This window comes from Columba livia, chromosome 1, assembly GCF_036013475.1.
Source record: "Columba livia isolate bColLiv1 breed racing homer chromosome 1, bColLiv1.pat.W.v2, whole genome shotgun sequence".
Taxonomy (NCBI): Eukaryota; Metazoa; Chordata; class Aves; order Columbiformes; family Columbidae; genus Columba; species Columba livia.
In genome coordinates this window covers 179341549-179361040 of record NC_088602.1, presented here as the reverse complement: position 1 = coordinate 179361040, position 19492 = coordinate 179341549, and the positions used below count along the sequence as shown (strand labels likewise).

At 38.4% G+C, this 19492-nt stretch overlaps 1 protein-coding gene across 3 annotated transcripts in view; it reads left to right on the top strand.

The window, feature by feature from the left end:
• The window catches only part of ANO6 (anoctamin 6), a 77557-nt gene that overhangs the window by 16122 nt on the left and 41943 nt on the right, over positions 1–19492 (top strand). The window contains exon 2 of one of the 3 annotated variants that reach the window (XM_065048605.1): positions 11808–11884. The exons of the other annotated variants lie outside the window; for them this stretch is intronic. Within the exon in view, the coding sequence (XP_064904677.1) occupies positions 11808–11884 (77 nt within the window). The remainder of the gene's footprint in view (positions 1–11807; positions 11885–19492) is intronic. 3 annotated transcript variants of the gene reach the window in all.

Genomic DNA, 19492 nt, shown 5'->3' with positions numbered 1-19492 from the left:
TTTTATACTGTGAGACCTTCGCTGCCTACGTGTCTTACACTTCAGAGCATTGAATGGTGCTTTTGGCCCAGAGCACCACTGGTCACTCCTGGGGACAGGAGGCTGGGCTAGGTGGACCACTGAGATGATCCACAGGCACTTATGATCCACAGGTTCTTATGTACCCATGTTCCTCTTTGGCTGCACGCACACTCTGCTTCTTAAAAATCACTGACCTTGTGCAAAACCAGTGAACAGCCTTATAGTCAAAGGCAAGGAAAGAACATGGACAGAGGGCAAGCTATAGGCCAAACACTCCATTATAACACAAAGTTGAGGACTGGGAGCAGGCAGTATGTCCAAAGACAAAAGCCAGGAGCTAGCATTAAGCCCTGCAGCTCAATGACTGCAGGCAAGTAGTGTTTCCTTCTTGCATCTATTAGAAAGGACAAGCTACAAATCAGGCTCACAAGCCAGATGATAGATCACATATCCCAACAGGAGGGTGTTTGCAGCCAAAGGTGCGGTATGATGGTGGCTTTAACTGGTAAAGCTGGTAGCATTACCAACCCTGCCTAAGCTCAGGGCTTGGTCTCGTAAATGTGCAGTGCCTGATCTGTGCATTCATGTCACCTAAAGCTGGAGGCTCTTTACCAGTGACTGAAATGACCAGGACCTTCAGAACAGCAATCTCTCTCCAAAGGACTCAGTGCATTTTAACATCCTTGTCTTGTAAGCAGACTGTAATGACCATTGAGATCTTACCTCCTTCTACTTCCAGGTTCTCAGAGTCCAGGGAAAAATGCTTTTGATCACTCAGGAGTTTGGTTTTACTGCCTTCATATTTTCAAAATATGTTTGTGTATAAGTTTCTTGAGTTGGTATTTTCACATGCATCTGGTTTTTCCCTTGTATAGTGGACTTTTCAATGCCAGGCATAGAGAGTATATTCTTATTTTCCATCAGTCTGCCCACATTACTGTTACTAGAAAGCTGCATGCACACACACATCCTCTTGTTAATGCCTCTTTTCCCGGAAAGTAATTTAGAAACCTCTGTGTCTTCAAAGCCCCAGCTGTTTGGCATGAAGCTCTCAGACCTTGCTTAACTGTAATTGCTGGGCATCACGAATTGAATTGTCAGCAGTAAACAGAACTTTTTATTCATAGTGATTGTAATAAGCTCAAACACACTGGGATTTTTTTTCCACCATGGTACCGAATTTACACTAATTACATTATTCTGAACTGACTTTTAAAACTTAATAAATTTAATACTCAAGTTGCTAAGGAAAAGTGTCCGTAGTTATTATGATTACTTTTCTTACAGTGCATTTTGAAATTACTCATCAGCAGTGCAGAGTGCTCCTATACATGGACACTAATCAAATTGTCTGATTGGGTGAAATTCTAGACTTTCAACAAAGTTTCCTTATGCCAAATTGCAGTAATAATTGTTCTATCACTTCTGCTCTAGGGAATCTCTCAAATGCTTCAGATATAATTTCATTTCTAAACTGACTGTATAATTAAATAATACAGTATAGCCAACAGTAATAATTTTCTATATTTAAATGTAAATATTACTGGTTACCAACAGGAGTCATAGCATCCCTAATTGGCTATAGCTAATTATATATTATGTCTAAAAAATGTTAACATTAAGGTTGCGAAGTCAGGCACTTAGAAGTTGGGTAATGTCAGCATTAATGTTGCCTAGGCAACTTCAATTTTTCTGCCATTTGTTTGCATGCATGTTACAGTTTTTAATTACACAATCATACTGTTCTTTTTTTTCTCTTAAATCCACTGCCTCATTCAGTAGACTGGTAGTAATTGCAGATTTCTTTTTATCTTTCTCATTAAGAGCACAGGCCTAAGCCTTGTTTAACTCAAATTATCCAAGCCTTGCACTGCATACATCTTCATTCCTTTCCCCCTCTGTGTTTCTACGGTGCTCTGACCATATCTGAGCACTACATCTGGCAGCGATGCCAGGGTCGGGTTGCCTAACTCCCTTTTTAGGGAGAGCTGAAGCTTCAGGAATCCAGACCCCCATGATAAGGATGAAGGCAGCTGAAGTGATAAGATGTGGGGAATGCAAAATACTTCTGAATGGGTTGTGCAAAGACAAGACATTAAACAGAGAGACATGCATCCCACCAGTAGGTCTCTCTAGGACATGTCTACTGCAGGGCCACAAGAAAATAATTCATTTCAAGCACTTTAGTACAATCAGGTATTAACACCGTTCTGGGTTTATCCCTGATAAACTCTCTGTGTTTCACACAAGGTTGTCCAAAAATATTCATCAATCAAAAAAGCCTTGGCACTGATTTTTCAGAAAGAAGAGTATTTCCCAGTCTTGCTATTCAAAGTACTGCACCATACTCCTCCAGCTAACTTGATGATGAATGTAAAAGTGCTGAGCTTCCTGGCTGCAACACCCTCGGCAGTGAGCTTGAAAACCCTGGCATGGAAAGATGGGCAAGACTTTGTTCAAGTAGCTTGCTCGCCATCACTTGGTCCTAAAGCTGGGACATAGGCTACTTCTCCAGGGCTGCACACAAATTCTTTGACAGTCAGATAATCTTTATTCCTTTTGATCTTCCTACAGTCTCTATATCCTATCCATCATTTGCAAAAGCAAGTTAAAGGTGTAGACACACAAGTTCTCTTCCTTGGCCAAACCTGGAGTCATCCTCATTGCAGCCTTATCTTGTGTACAAAAGGAGGCAGGGTCCTGAAAAAGAAAGCAAAACAATTTGTGCTTTATAATGAAAAATTACTTCCTTTGCTTCAAAATCCACCAGCACCTCCTGTGCTAGATCAAGTGATACCATCATGTACCTGTTATCTTTTGTGTAGTAAGAACCACTTCTGGAATGGGAAGACAAGGATCCAATCCCTTACTTTGTCTTCTTTCATATAAGGATCACTGATGACAGAGACTATTGAACCAGCACTATTTCAGTGTTTGTGAGTGTGAATTTAGAGTCTTATTGATCTGCTCACTTTCCACATTTGGCTATAAATTTCTATTATTTTGAAGAGCCCTGAAAATCAGATTCTACCATGTAGAGCAGTATTAACCAAAGTGAAATGATTGAAGTTAGAGATTTAATTTACAGGTCATAATAAGTAATAACCTGTATAGCCTTTGTACTTCTGGACCCGAATGTTTTGGTGACTCCTAAATCCTGTTTTAGGTGTCTGCATCCCCTCTTTAATTCCATAGACATTAATTAATTTGAGCAGGTATATAGCTTGATGCGTACTTGCTCTGATTTTTAACTTCTTGTTGTTGAATGGCTTATCTACTAGATAATAACTACTTACTCTGAACTTGTATTTAGATGCATCATATTGGTAAGTAATTAACCATAGAGAAAAACGACATGCAAACTTGTTTATTAGTTAGCTTAAATATGTTGTATAATTAAGAAGAAAGTGCATCTATAAAACAAGTTGTGTTTATTTTATTAAGCAAGAGAAACATTAACTGTAATTAATGAAATTGATGGATTCATTCTGGTCACTAAGTGCCATACAGTGCCTTTGATATAATTTAGCATTAAAACTGTCAATCTGCTTTGACTCTTTTAAATACTGCAGCAGGAATTTATCTGTAACTTTATATGCCTAACACCTTCTGCAAATCTGTCCTAGTGCCCTTTGGGTTTTTGGAATTAGTGGATTTCATCCTCTGCCACCTGGATTTTATGCACTGCAAGAGGAAAACAGCAGCCTGTTCTTCTTGATCCCCTTTTCAGACTTAAACAGATTATTCCAAGTAAAGAACATTTTCTCTCAGTTCCTACTAACAAAACTAAAAAACAAAGTTGTCTATAAGTTTGTGCTGGATTCAGTGACCCATCTGATCCCTTATGTCTTATGTTCTTAATGTAACTGAAACAGTTACCTTTCTTAACCACAGAAAGTAAGAACTTGCATTTTTGGCAGCAGGAATGACAATATTTGCACTATTGTTAAAAATTCAAGAAATAAAGTATATATGACTGTGTGACATAATTCGATCAATCATGAAACATACTCATTTGACAGTCAACATTAGAGCAGTTTTCTACCTGATTCCGTATATAGTTAAAGCAGCCCTTAATTGAAAAGTTTAAGAAGGCCCATTTGTTGCATCATTTTAATATACTTAAATTACTTAATAGATTATAAGAAAGTGTATGTGGAGAAGAGACAATGATTGAAGCCCATATTTCAACCTGCAATTAATGCCTGAAAATATTATCAGTCTGAAGCCTTCTGACTTAATCAGTTTATTCCATTATTTTATACTCTGACAAATCTAGCTAGCTGTTTGACATGTATGCATTCAGTGTACAAGCAATATGCATACCAAATACTGTTTAAAATTATACCATGTAGGCATGTTAATACATTCTAAAAACAAAAATTGTCTCTATATATTGCCTATTGACAGAAGAGAACCAAAGTAATTCTTTCTGACAGCCATTTCAGCTGAAGGTGGGTAGATTGTTTAGCTTCAGAAAAAGCACTTGGAATAGCCTAATTAGCAACTGAATTTCTGCAGTGATTTACGGTCAGCTGGTGTCTGATGCAGACAGGTTGGTTCTGGCGTGCGTTGCAGCAGTGAAAACCAGGAGCCAGTGTTTGCATTTCAGCAAATTTCTCTAGATTCACAGAATTGTAACCAAAAAGTCATTAGCCCAGTGTTTGTTTTCACAACTGAAGCTGGGGTTTGTCCAGGTCTCATTGAAATGATTTAGGATTTTTGCCATGGGTTTTGGGCAAGTGTCCCACTTTGAGCTCTGAACACATAAGAACTGCTTGACAATTTAGTTACTGAGCCCCTTAAACCTTCCAGCTCAGTGCCTCTTAAATATTTAGGCACTGCTATCAGCAGAGTCCTTTCCACCAAGTCTAATTTCTTGTTCTATAACTGCCTGCTAATTACTTTATTATTTTTGGTGAGCTAACCTAACTCTGAGCTGGCTGTTTCAGGACATGGGGTGTTGGACTAACAATATTCTGTATTGTATTCCCAACTGAATGTTTTCCTGTTTAGGGTTAGTCATGAAAGAGTATTTATTTTTGAAAGTCATACCACATGTTCCGAATCCTTTGTTTGCACAGCTGAAAGAGAAGATAACTTAATGAAAAAATAGTCTTCCAAACAAGAATCATCTTCCAAGGAAGCCATTTCACTTCCTTTGTGATCCAATAGTGTCTATAGCTTCATATTGGGTATGTTTAGGCATCTGAAATGAAAATCAATGTTTTTCTTATCATGTGGCATAGTTTAGGCTTTGGGTTAATAATAACTGCAGATCTGCTGTGAGTGCACAAGGAATGTATTTATTGACCACTTAGAAAGCCATTTTGGCATTACTAATTGTTACCAGTTTTCTCATGTGCCTTAAGACTGCAGGTGACCATAAGAAGAGAAAAAGACTTTCACATGGTACGCCGCTGTATAGATCTTTTATCAACTATAAATAATAGGAATCATATAGTTTGTTATAAAAATAATTCTATTTTACTTCAAATACGTTATTTTTCAGAAAGTGAAGAGTGTGGGATTTAGTAGTAAGTATTCTTCAAATAAGTTCTACAAGTATGAAATAAAACTGATTTAAACACATTCCAGTCAAATAACTGAACTTAAAAGAATGAATGCTACTAAGTGCAAGCCAATAGTATTCTGGCAGAATGAGGTAAAACTATTGATAATTTGTGATGGTAACAGCTTCCCTCATATGTGAGTGGAGAAAAGATGTATTCCAGGGAAGAGCTAGTCTGGAAAAGTCACTTCAATCCAGGCAGACTTGTATATAGCAATAATATCTCGATAATAATGTCTCCACCTAGCAAGGAGCAGAGTAAAAATATTAGACCTATATTTTGGAAGGTTAACCTAAGACATTCTTTTCTTAACTCTTTGGCTTTATTAATTTGCTCTGTGAAGTGAAAGAAACTAGGTTAACATACCAACCTAGATAAGGAGCCCTTGATGTTTTTTATTTTTCTTTTAAATACTTTAGGTGATTAAACAAAACTATTTTGTGTGTGGCTTGATATATAAGGATCAAGACCACCAAGGATATTTTACATTTAAACTGAATTTTTTGACAAAAGAAGTAGTTCAAGGCAGTTAGTGGCATTTAATTAATTTTGGTTTAGAGCTACAGATCTCATTGTCTCTTTTTTTCTTTGATTCATAGATTTGAAAGTGGAAATGCATATTCTAGCTTTTTCAGCTTCTAAATAGTTTCTTAACTCTAAGCATACTCCTATCCAATGAACTGAACATATGAAATAAACTATGATAAAGAAATATTCTGCACCAGCAAAAGAGATTGTGGCAGTCAAAAAATAGTACATCAGCCCAGCAGTTCATGTTTCCAGAAAAATTCAACTTGTGCAATGGTTTTACTTTGTTTCAGATTTCAGCAAATATCGTATATGGCTTCAATAGTTTACTTTTAACTGAAAAAATATTTGTTCTATGATCAGACTTTTAAACGGGTTATGATCTGTTCTGATAGGCTTTTTTAGTAGTAAATATTAGACTTTTTTTTAAAAAATGTGTATACTTATATAATTAATGTCTTAATATATATTGATTTTATACATGTATATAATTAATATGGTAATATATAAAATCTGATATAAATTAACAGGAATGAAAGTAGTTGTTTTTTCTAGTCTAAATAGCATATGTTCAAAGTTTTCTTTGTTCTTAGTCCCAGAGCTTGTGGTCATGTTTATAACAATACCTTCTCTTTCTGGGCAAGTGCTGAGACTTGGGAAAGCAAAATCTTTGCTCAGTAGGGAAACTCCTTTGTATTGTCAGTTCTCTGCATTTTTATGATCTGGGGTGTTTCAAATAACATGGCATAAATTTGTCTCCGTCTTTCCCCTCTTCTCTCCCCAAAGGCCAGGACAGGTTCATATACTTTAGTACCATAATTTTGTTATTTTTGGACCAAGAGATGAAAAGCTGGACATTCTTAAGGAAGCTGCCATCTACATCAAGTCCCTTTCAGGACAGTGGCTTTACTGCTGTTCCCAGCTGGCACTCAGGGATGACGCTGGATCTTTAGACTGATTAACCTGCTAATGGTGCTCTCCTATCATTATTATTTCCACAGTTTTGATGGAGTGATTGCCATTTCTTCACATTGTACCCTGTCTTGGATATGTCAATACTCGTCTCTTTTGAGAAGGTGAATCTCTCTGAAACATTTGTTTTATTACAGACAGTAGTAGTTTCTTATTTTTAATGAAATAAGATGAAAGTAATCTGATTTGATTCAGAGTAGTTTTCATTTGTTCCAGGACTCAGTTGACATCCAGTATTTTACCTCATGCCTTCCCATGGCTTTTGAGGTAGTACCTTTGAGGTGGGGATTTTTGCTTGGTTGCCTCTTGGGTGCTGTGAGTTATGTTATCACAAAACTGATCTTCTGCTAGCATGAATGCAGCCTGCCAAGATGGGGAGATACTACCACAATGTTGCTCTGTTTTCTGGGGAGGTGTATGATGCAGAATAGCCTTTACTTAGGAAGGCAAAACCCACCATCTTTGAGTCTTCTGTTTTTTCCCAGTAGATGGGAACAATTTTACTCCATCCAGTTCTGTGAGCCTCATGATGACAAACTGATATTATCTTTTTATTTTACTTTCATTAGGACAGACAGATTTTACTAATGACTACTTTTTCTGTTCTTATGTGATGACAGGACTGTCAAACAAACATTTCAGGGAATGTGCCGATTCTGATAAAAATTTCATGCAAATATTTCGTGATGTTTTCCAGTAAAAGAAATTTTTTTTATTATATTAATTTTCTTTGCAATCTATTTGGGTGCAAAAGGCCTAAATGTGTCTATGGTTTTACATTTTTGTACTCAGTGAAGGTTGATGTTTCAAGCACAGCTGCACAAGGGCAGTGCTGTGAGCTAAGCTACAGTGCGGGTTTGAAACACACCGTCTATTCGGATTTCTCCTGCAGTAAATATCTGCTACTCTTTCCTCCCATGCTTTCCACTTGCATTTGCTGTGGGACAGCATTGTGCCCACAGCTGGGTAATGCGGATAAGTTGATGTGCCCTAGCACTGCATTCCGGTTTAGCAACAAGTGAGTTTCTGTAACCTTACTGTAAACTTCTCTGCTCATGGAGGACCCTCACTATGCAGCAGGCAAATCCTACCGAGGGGCTGAGCAGATATTCTTGAGCACATCAGTTCTTTACTTTGGAGAACACAATGTTCTATTAATTTATTTTTCCCCTGTAAACAGAATTTGGAACTTTTTTTTAAAACTTCTGTGACAGACAGTCAGTGCTCTTCCATAATATTCCAGAAGTGAGAGGTGATATGATCTCTATAGCAAAGAAGGAACACCTGGGGACCTGGAGGATCCCATACATCGCTTCCCAGCTTTACACTCGTAATTTCTCATGAGGTACCGTGTTCAGTGCCAGGGCTGAGATCTTGTCCTTTGCAATGTCTCACAGGTTTGTTGAGGGAAGTGAAGTACTGGGTACTATTAGTTTGGTGTTGTAAAACCTTTTTGGCTTCTCAGAATAGTTCTGTGTCTATTAGTTTGACTTATGTAGGTGATTTACAAGCTTAAAGAGTGCTGCTGCCCTTTTTCACCTTTGATTGTTTCCATTCGAGAATAAATCGATGATAGCCAAGAATTTCTTTGGCACAAAAAGTTTGGCAACTTCAGGGATGCTTGGCACTGTCCTTGCTTATACAGCCAAGCCCCAGTGATCTTTTTAAACATCATCTTATCCAAGATCTTTGTGGTTTTCTTGTCATTAATTTTTTTTGGACAGCATTGTTGTTTTCACTTCTGGGTACTGCTTTTTTTCCATTCTCAGGCCTCTTAATTTACAGTCTAAAACAGTGTTTCATCCCTGCTGCCTGTACTTTGGGCAGCTCCTAATAGACTCCAATGAAAGGTTTAATTCTTCTTTATTCCAAAGGAAAAGCATCTTCCATGCCTACCAGTGTGCCGTAACCTCTCACCTCTGCCGTAGCAATATGTAGAAATTGCTAGCAATAATGTTCATGAAAGCCTTTAAAAATTGAATTTTTCAATGTCATTGAACTTCTAAACCCATTCACTGTCAATATCAATTAACTAATGGACAGAATGGACATTTTACATTGGCTCTCAAGGAATTTTAGGACCTTTATTCAATCCAGAAATAAATACTGTCTGACCTGTGAGAAAGCAAAGCCATAGAGAAAGCTCATAAAACAAATCACTGGTAGAATCAACAGCAGGATTCATCTCCCATGGCCAGACCCAAAGTATGGGATGTGCACAGGCTATAAAGAAGCAGCATAGGATTAACATAGACTTCTTAGTACTTGCATATACGCATATTTGAGGTAAGTTATGAAATATTGACAGCGCAATTCAGTGTCCTGGATTGCAGAATAATCTCCAGGCAGCTGGGTATACCACTGGTATACTAGCAGCTCAGATACCACTGAGATGTTCTTGTAAAGTAACATGCACTGATACGGTACTTAAAATTTTCACAACAGCATCTTTTGTAAGGTCTAGATCAAAGACCAACTGGTATCACTGAACAGGAATGCAAAATCTATTACTACAATTGAAAGAAATTAGATAAAATGTTCTGACAAAAGCACATGTTGCCAGGATTGCTTGAAGATAGAAGTTGATGTATGGGTCAATTCAAATCAGAGGATGCCAGCACAAATGAAGTAGATTTCTTTGTTTCCTTACACCTTCTTTGCTTTATTTAGCTGAATATTAGAACATAAACATCTACAATTGATGTTTCTGTGCCCACATCTGCTTGTTTTGTGTAATGACACACAGAGTTCCAGAGTAGATGTTTATATTTCAAAGCAAGATGCTTATATTTCTTCTTCATCCTGCCCATTATATGCAGGCAGAAACATTCCCTCTTCTGTGGGTTTTCAGAAGCACTTTGTATCTGGATATCTTTGTGCCCAGACAGAAAATAAAGAATGCCCTAAGGAATGTCGGGTGATGTCCATTACACTGAGATCAAGGATATGTATTTGCCCTTCCCACACTAGTTTGAGCTGAATCCATTAAAATATAATGACGTGCTTTCACAGCAATCTTGCAGTAGCTGCTGAGACAGGCTCATGTTTTCTGAGTTCTCATATTATGGTCTCACCATGTGGCGTTTTTGTGCTGCAATAACCCACATTTTCCTGCTCTGTTTTTAAATGCTGGGAAATGTTTCTAAATATGTTAATGTTTTTGAGAGCTCACGGACTTTGATTATTCAACTGGGCCAACCTTCGGGTTATGACTCAAATGTTTCTGAAGCGATGTTGGTGGAAAAATTCATGGACTTGCTTTTGTCTGCTCCCCAGAGTATACAATATCACCACAGCAGAGATCTGAAAACTGACAGCTCAACATCTGGAACCAAGTCCCTACCAAACTCAGTGAAAGAGTATTTAAACCAGAGAATTCAGCTACTTAGAGGCCATGAGGGAATTCTGTTGATTTGTAAATGGCAGTCTTGTTATACTCTAAGAGTTTTGATATATCTTCAGCTGGTATAAATGAGCATCGTCAGTGGAAAAAAAAAATCTTAAAAATTCTTGAGAATTTGGTCACATATCAATGAAGTTTTTAAGCCAAAAAAAAAAAAAAAAAGGCAAAACAAAACAGGCATTTCAATTATGCTTGTCCTGGCATTGGATCTAATGAGTATTTAGCTATCCTTCTAAGAGAACTATAGATTAGATTATTTTAGAGTTTGGGGATTTTCTTATAGTATTACAGTGTTTTTTGATAAGTTGAGGCTATCCTTTCCAGACAACATTTAGGTACTGTTGGTATCCATGCCCCGTTTGTCAGTGCAGGACAGACTAGGTTAAGACACTTCTCTGTTTAAGGATCTGAAAATAACGCACGGGTTCCATCTGCCTGCCATGCACAGGCAGAAAGCAGCGTTCTCCTTTCAGCCACTTGATGTTATCTTCAGCCTCAGGCTGTTATCTGACTTCTTCTTAAAACCCGATTTGTTAAGCAACTAAAACCAATTCCTTGCAGCGACTGTAGAGCTTTTGTAACTTATTTCCAGTGGCTTTGTTAGGATGAATTTGTGCATTATCCAGTGGTGACGAGATTTCCCTGTGTGCTTGATAATGGTATCATAGAGATACATACTTCAAGACATAGTTTTTTTGGCTGCATTTTTAGGAAACCAATTCAGTTTGCATGTTGTTGGTTTTTAGCAGGTATTGGGGAAATGGATGAGAAGTCACTGGGGCATCAAAACACATTGAACTTGTAGGTGTGTTTTTCCATTATGTGAAAATCATTCCTGTTATAGAGTGAATGTTACAACACCACTGTCGGTATCGCACCCATTCTAGGATTTCTGAAGAATTCCCTGGTGCTGTAATTTTTTATTGCCTGACAATACAGTCAGCATGAGCCAGCATTATTTGTGCAAGTGGAGATTGTTCTGGTACCCTTATTCATTAAAAGATAAACATAACTTCTGCTAGAGTGTGGCTGGAGTTTCTGAAATACTAAATAGCACATACTAGCAAAGCGTTACTTTGCATCACTGCAGCTTGATCAGGTTGCTCTCCTAGCATTAGCTTGTCATCCTGGTGAAATTTATCTTTTGATCTCTTGCCACCTTCTGATTATAACTGAAGTATAAGACACAAACATTCTGCTTCTGAAACACTAAATAAGTGCAATAAAATGACTTCTCTACAAACCATGAAATAAATAAATAAATAAACACAAAATGCTAAAATATTTTAAATTTTTGTATTTATTTTTAGTCTTGGAACTGAAACAAGTGATTATTCCCACTTATGGAACTGTGCCAGATCAGCCCAACCTTCATACTCCTGAATGGGTAGGTACTTTTACTATGACTACCTGTAATTTTTTCTCATACGCAACAGTCAGTAGCTGTTCCAGAAGACCAGCATTCCTCTGCATTTGCAGCATATGCAGTTCATCTGTGTTACTGAATCTGAGTTGCTGTATCTCTCTTTCCCTAAAGGTACCTGAAGTCATTCCCTCAGATGTGAAAGTGCAGGTTGACACGGGCACTGGACTCAATTAAAAGTGACCAATATGTATTCACTATAAACTGATAAACACACATACACCTTCTCTCTCTATATATAATTTTGTACACGTATGTATAGGATTTCTCTGTGTATATATAAGTATAAATAGTTATGAACACACCCTACATATAAACACACATGCCCTATAGATTTATACACACCCAGGTATCAGTTGGCCAACATGTGAGTTCAGGATTTGCTTTTACAGAAAGCTTGGAGACAAGAAATTCCTTACTCCAGACAGAGATTGAAGAGGCGAGAAGGAAAAAGACCTGGAGGAATCCATTCCCTTTATCCAAAGTTCAAGTTCCCCAGCTTGCCTAATATTATCTGCAGCTAACAGGTTTCTGGCTCCAGCTCAAGATCCCCAGTCTCAGATCTCATTTGTCTCTAAGGATTGGCCAGTTGGCCTCAACAAGCCTGGCTATGGCACATGCTTTGCCAACCTGATGCCCAACTGGCATGCTGCTGAGTTCAATTTTATTTTTCCCCTAGAATGGTACAAGTGTGGTCCGCAATTGTGCAAGAGGATAGCGAGAAGGCTGGATTCAAAAAGGTGTAAAATTATATACTTATCCTAAACTTATAGAGCAACTCCATGTAAATCAAAAAGTCTGTTCTGCATTTCTTTACTCTAATGACAGAGGTTATTGTCACTGTCTTTGAGTGTGTGTAGGTTCTGTTTTCTATTAAAACTACTTCTACAAGTAGATCAGTGTTACAGGAGAGCCAGGCTTAAAGAAACAGGTTCTCCAATGTCAAGAATTGCTCATTGGACCAATTCATTTTGAGCACCTAGGAGTTTCATGACAGTTTACACATAGAAAAATCATTCAAGAAACTACCGTAATGGTGCCATCAAGTAATGAGAGCTGGGTCTGGTTGCAAGCTGGCACAGTCCAAGGCACTGACATTTAAAATATCAGCTATTTACAAATAACTGAACACACCTGTGTCTCTTTCACTGCCCTCTACTAGAATGACCCCCAGGAATGATAGCCTGCTACCACTGCTACTGGTTGTCCCTATAGCTTGCATAGAGAAGGTCTGTGTTATCACTGTGGAGTTCTAGGTCCTGCTGATTTCTCCATCTCTAAGGAAATACACCATTTTCTTTATATAACTAGGAGAACATACAATACAATGAAAAATTAGCATTCAAATTCAGGAGGGTGGATTAAGCCTGCCCTTTCTTACATGTAGATATTATGATTTGAGCTGTTTAGATAATGTATTTTTCAGCCTAGCCACCAAACTGAAAGCTATTTTGATTCATATCAGACTGAATGGGAAACAGAAACAAAAGAAAGAGGCAAAGGATTTCTGTAGTGGCATTTCAAAGGCAGTGTAAATCAAGGGACATATTCAGTGTTCATTGCACCAAAGTGCACCAGAGCTTTGGGGAGCTGCTACAGCAGCTTAGCTGGAAAAGCACAGATCATAATTATGGATCAAGGGGTTTGGTCTTGCCTCTGCTGTAGAAAACAAATACCCAAATTACCAGGAAATTAGTTTCCTTCTGGGAGCTGGATACCCTCACCTCCCCTGCCCCTACTGCCGTGATTTGTGGCAGGATGTTTTTCATTGGAAGCTGCTTCAGTCTCTGGAAAAAAATTTAAACATTTTTTGGAGCATGAAGTGGAATCAAGACTTTTCATTTCCAAACCGTGTGCCCTGACTAGGATGTTACAAAAATCCTTCTTAGGCTCTCCTTGTGGTTCGGTGAAAAAAATTTACTTATTTATGTCAAGTGAAATAGCATCAAATCGGCCAGAATGTCATATACCTTGTGGTTAGAACAGCCTCCTCCGAGCAGTCTTGGTAGAATTTATTTTTATTTCTACTGAAAATCAACTGTCAAATTCAATTTTTATTCTTGGTTACTCATGTTTACCAGCAGTTGTAATTTATGCTCGGTTTTAGCATATCTTCTTATCTTTTCTGCTCTGCTCCTTCCGCATCAGGTCTTCTTCGTCAGCCACTGGGCAGTTTCAGTGGGATGGAGGTGTGAAAGATAAAATTGCGATCTGCTGAGCCTATCCATGAAGTGGATGATTGCTAATTGTAGCTAGAAATTAAAACTGAATAGGAAGCCTAACTTAAATGATTGAATAGAAGGGAGGTATTGTGCCTGTTGTCTGAATTTTGCAGCTGGAAGTATTCTGGAAATTTTATTTGATTTTGCAAGTCACTCTGGAGTAGCCAAAACTGAGTAAGTTATTGGCTAATAGAAATGGTCTTGTTCTTCTTCTGGTGCTGTTTCTAATTATGGGATCACATGCTAAGCTGGCCACAAGAGCCTTGCCTCATTCAGCACATGAGTAGGACAATAATCTCCAAGAAGACCAAACTTTGTAACGATGTTGTTTGTATTACTTCAGCAATGTGTAAATGTGGCAGGAAATTGCAGGGAAAAAAAACGAAAGATTCTGACTAAAGAAACTGAGTGTAGTCCTAGATAATTGGATTTTATCCCTGCTTTTGCTATAGGGTTTCTGTGCAAGACTCTAAAAGTCACATCCAGGTTTTGTTTATTTCCTGAGTGTCAAAGGGAAACATCTGTGATCTTGTTTGCATTAGTTCGAAGTAATCACATACAGACCTGAGAGTGAGTGCATTGCTCTTTGAAGAGAGAGAATTGCTGAGCTCTCTGGAAAGATGTCACCATCTTGATGTGTAAAGCTAAAAGTCCAAATTTAGGAGAAGTCAACAGGTTGTGACATGCCTTATCTGATCAACATTAAAATGGGGGTTTTATTGTTACTTTCACTCCTGATCACATTAAATGAGGGTTATATTGTTACTTTCACTTCTGGGGGATCTTGTAAAATTTCATTTTTCAACATTGTAAAACACTAAGATTCTACAAGGAGAGTACCACAAGAATAGTCAGAAGGAATTCCCAATTCAAATGTTTGGGCTATTTAGATGAGATGTAACAAAAATGACATTGAATATGGATATAATAAGGAGTATTCCATAACTACTACAAGGAGCATAGAAATGTGACATGGTTGCGGAATTAAGTTGTGTATCATAAACAGCATGTACAAGGAAGACAAGACTACATAGACAGCATTAATTCAAGACTTTTCCAGCTCTCAGATGTTTCATTTTGCAGGCTTATCTGCTTTATAGGTAGATAGTTTGAGTTCGGATATAACAGTAAGTTGTTTCTTTTTTTAAGTCAAAATCTGTAGAAGGGGAGGATAACTTCTTTGAATTGTCTATTACTGGTGCCCCACAAATACAATTTCTGCAGTGAAAAAGCTTCAGGGAAGTCAGAAAGAGTGAATTTCCCAGCTCCTGCATCCCAAGAAAGAAGTGAAGTGCTGAAAAGCAGGTTTTAAGTGGAGTGCTATATTCACCTTTCTTTAAAAGTAAGACTGTTTGGTCTCTCTCTAATCAGAAGTGACTGGAACTTCTTCTGCAGGCAGCAGCAATGTGAGGCTCAGACAGGAAATCAAGTGGGTGTCTGGTCCAAACTTAGCTCAGGGGACGAGGCATCCCGATGCCTGGCCGGTTACCAACCACTTTCTACTGACAGAAGTGAATGACTGTAATGACTCCCCGTATTTTTCTACTGTGTCTTTAGTCTCAGTTTATTTCCGTTTGTTACATATAAAAAAATTCTCTGCATTTTGAGGAAAAGAATAAACAATCTTCTTCTGATTAAGTGCTTGCTAATAGTCTTGTTGCTAAAAGCAGAATTAAAGCAGTCCTCTGTTGTTATTAGCAAATGTGAGTCACAAGGAGAAACGTTAAAGGCACAACCGGTTTATGGCCCAACTGAGACACATAACAGTAGTTTGTGGTATGCATATAAACTTACGTCTTACTGAAGTATCTTATGTATTATATATATCTTATACCTTCCAGAAGTAAATGCTTGTGTTGGTCTTAATGTCAGAAAGTTGTCTTTGTTGGTCACTTAGAACATAAAATAATAGAAGATCTTGTTACATAGCTGTGCTAGTAAGAAGAATTTCATTAATGTATTTCTGTAACATTTTCTCCAGACGATCTCAAAGACCTTTACAAACAATTATGTTTCATGATATCCTGGTAATATAATGTTTCCTTTTTATTTACATGATTTGAAGTTTCCAGAGGTCTGTAGAGAGAAATAACTGTGCTCCTAAACAGGCACTCTGCAATTTTCACCTACGTAAAGCCCACATCTGAAGTGTAACCTGCGGGTCCCCCGCAAGGCTGTCGCCGTGCTCTGACGGGAGGGTTTTGCAGGTGCCTGTCAGCAGAGGTGATGTTACCCAGGCTCTGCTCTGCCCTCTCTTTTCCCAGTGCTGATTTGTTCCCTGGCATGCTGCAGGAAGCTGTTTTGAATCATATCTGAAAATTATGAGAGGTCACAGACAAGTAGTTTATTCCTCCAGTAATGATCACATTTGGTACTACTGACAATCACACCAAAGGCTCATGCAGACACAATAAAGCATTTATTTTATCCTTCCAGTTAGATAAGTCATTCCTGCAGAATCTCTTATTATTTTTTTAAAAAAAATCAGCTTACAATACTGTGCTCATTCAGGGTGTAGTAAACAATAAATAACTGCAATTTCTGTACACATATTTTCCTTCATGCTTGTCTCCATGCTGCCCTTCCCACTATTATTCCCACTGAATGTTTAGCTAATAACAGAGAAGCCTGGAAAAGTGAAGGCAGGTTCCTTTGTGATGCCACCATTTTTCCTCCCCCGGCAGAGCATCGCTGTTGCTGAAGGGAGGTTTCCACTTGCGTGGTCTCCTTTCATCTCCTGCGCTGCAGGCACCACATGTAGCCATGACTACAGGCACAGGTCTCAGGAGCAACACACGGCAACTCCCCTTAGATACCGGCAGGCCTGGTTGTACCTATGAAGGAGCACACTGTAGACTCCTTCCTGAGGAGCTCTGGGTCAAGGGGCTGTTGGACAGTTCTATGATGTCATTACTTGAAACCAAACCAGTTACATCAGCCTTTGCAGCCCTGTGTGAAGGGGCAAGCTTGTCTTCATGTCCCACTCGTCCCTTCTCCAAGTGCTGCTCTGTCCTCGGGGCTGGGATAGCAGATGTTGTTTACTGATGACTGCTTGTGCTGTATTAGCAAAGAGTGCAGGAAGCTCCTTATTCTTTTGCTGAGGTAGCTATGATGGACCGGAGTTGGGGAGGATGAAGAGGTGTGTAAGACGGGGGTGTACATGGCAGAGAGCTGCTTAGGGCTGGCCAGGGACATTCAGTGTGTGTTCGTGCAGCACTTCCCAGCTCTGGCAGGATCCTGCCACCTGTATGTATATTCACTGGTAGTGAGGACCCAAGCAGTGGGTCTGTGGAACAAGGCATTTGGTGCTGAGGAGGTGGTGTCTGCATCGCACACATTTTTGGGCTTTTTGTAACTGCAGGCCACCTCCAGTCTCGTTCCATGGAGTGAAGGGCCACTGTTGCTCACCTGATCTGCCCCTGCTCTGAACTGAAACACAGAGATACACCCACATGAACATAGCTGTGCTGCCTCTAGGCTACTCCATGTAAGTGTAACCTCAGTGTTCTAAAAAGCTTTATCCATGGCCAGGCCCTCCCCTTCTCCAGATTCCTCCTATTAATAAAGCATCTAATATTTACCCATCTCTCTGTTGATTGTACAGCACTTGGAGAGTTCACAAGTGCTGTGGAGTATGTGCTAAATATAATTAGTATTTTACAGCTAAATGTATTATATTTTTTTGTTTATTAATGGTGTTAATCAATATTAACCTGCTGTCCACTAGGGTATTATTATAGCATTACAGTGCACAAACGATTGCCTCCATCAGCGCTTAAAATGTGATTATGCTGAGGCTAAGAAAATTAGATAGTGCAGTAAATAGACCCCGTGTTTGTTTCTTCCAGAACAAAGAGGTATCAACGGGCCTGTTCATTATTTTGGGTTATAATTTGCTACTGAGACTTAAGAAAAATTATATATTGGAATTTAAGCCCCATTAACTTATGTGTCTATGCACACAAACTTGTGTGCATTTGTATGATAATAACATTTGTGATACTGTCAAATAATATTACATATTTTTTTAAAAATTGTCTCAAAGGAATTATTAACTTCAGAGTACAGCAGTCTTTTCAGTTTCCAGCCCTGTTTTTCCCCTGGTAATTATGTTGAATAATATATGATTTTTCATTACAAACTATCCAGTAGGGATTACAAGACATAACAAACATCCAAGTTAATATAGCTATTGGAACCTTGACTGTACATTCCCTTTTGTATTTTACTTCTTACTTTTAATTGAGCAATATTTAATGTTACATTGCAATTGATTTGTGTAGGTCTTGATCTCTTAAGCATTCAGGTTTAATGAGTGAATTCTTTATTATTTTATCCATATATAAAGTGTCTATGGATAGGTCAATCGAACAATGCCCTTGTGATTAAAAGCAATAGAAATTACATTTAAGAAGTTGTCTTCATAAGTATGAACTTCTGTGTACCTGGAGTCATGCAGTCCAATACTGATTAATCTTTCAGCTATATTCCATTATATATATGCATAGTTTGATAGAGATATATACATATACAGAAAGGTGTATGTATATGGTAACACATATATGCTTGTGAATAAAATTACATATATATAAGTAAATTGATGAGTCAGAACATTGATCAACAGGCAATCTTTGCATTTGGTTATTGACAACTGAGTTAAGACAGTTATTGCTGTTACATACTGGCTTCATAATCTTAAAAGAGACTACATTTAATGAAAAATTATTTAGACACTGTTATGTAGTCTCAAATTATGAGCAAAACTTGTTAGGTCAAAATGTAATCTGATGCTTGCTGTCTGCTGTTTCTTTGTTTTCTATCCTGTGGACAGATCATATAGCAAAAAGGGTTTTTTTGCTATTTCTGCTTTCATGCTTTCAGGTGCTTGAATTTCACAACTGAACTCTGTCTCTTTAAGCAGAAGTTATTATAATGCTGTCTCTAAGATTCGGAAGATGAAGAAGCCCAATTTTAAAACCTTCTGCTTTATGCACTAGCAACACTTCCCCTCCTTATTCGTTATCACAAGGTTTGGGCTCTGTATTTCCAGCATTGCAACATGGAACAATTTTAGTGGGGGGCCAGATCCTGCCGGGGTCCCGGGAGAGAGCCAAGGCTGTGGGGCTGGGCTCTGTCCTGGGCCAGCCTTGCCTCCCCGCACCCCCTCTGTCTTCTAATAGGGGCTGCTGTTGTTGATACTTTCCTCCCAAGGGAAATCTAGTCAACATGAAATCATCATTATTATGTTTTAAACGAGATTGGAAATGGTCACAGCAGGGCTGCATTTTACACCCATGGCTAGTCCTCAGCAGGAGGAAAACTTGCCAGGGTCAAGCCTGATTGCTTGACA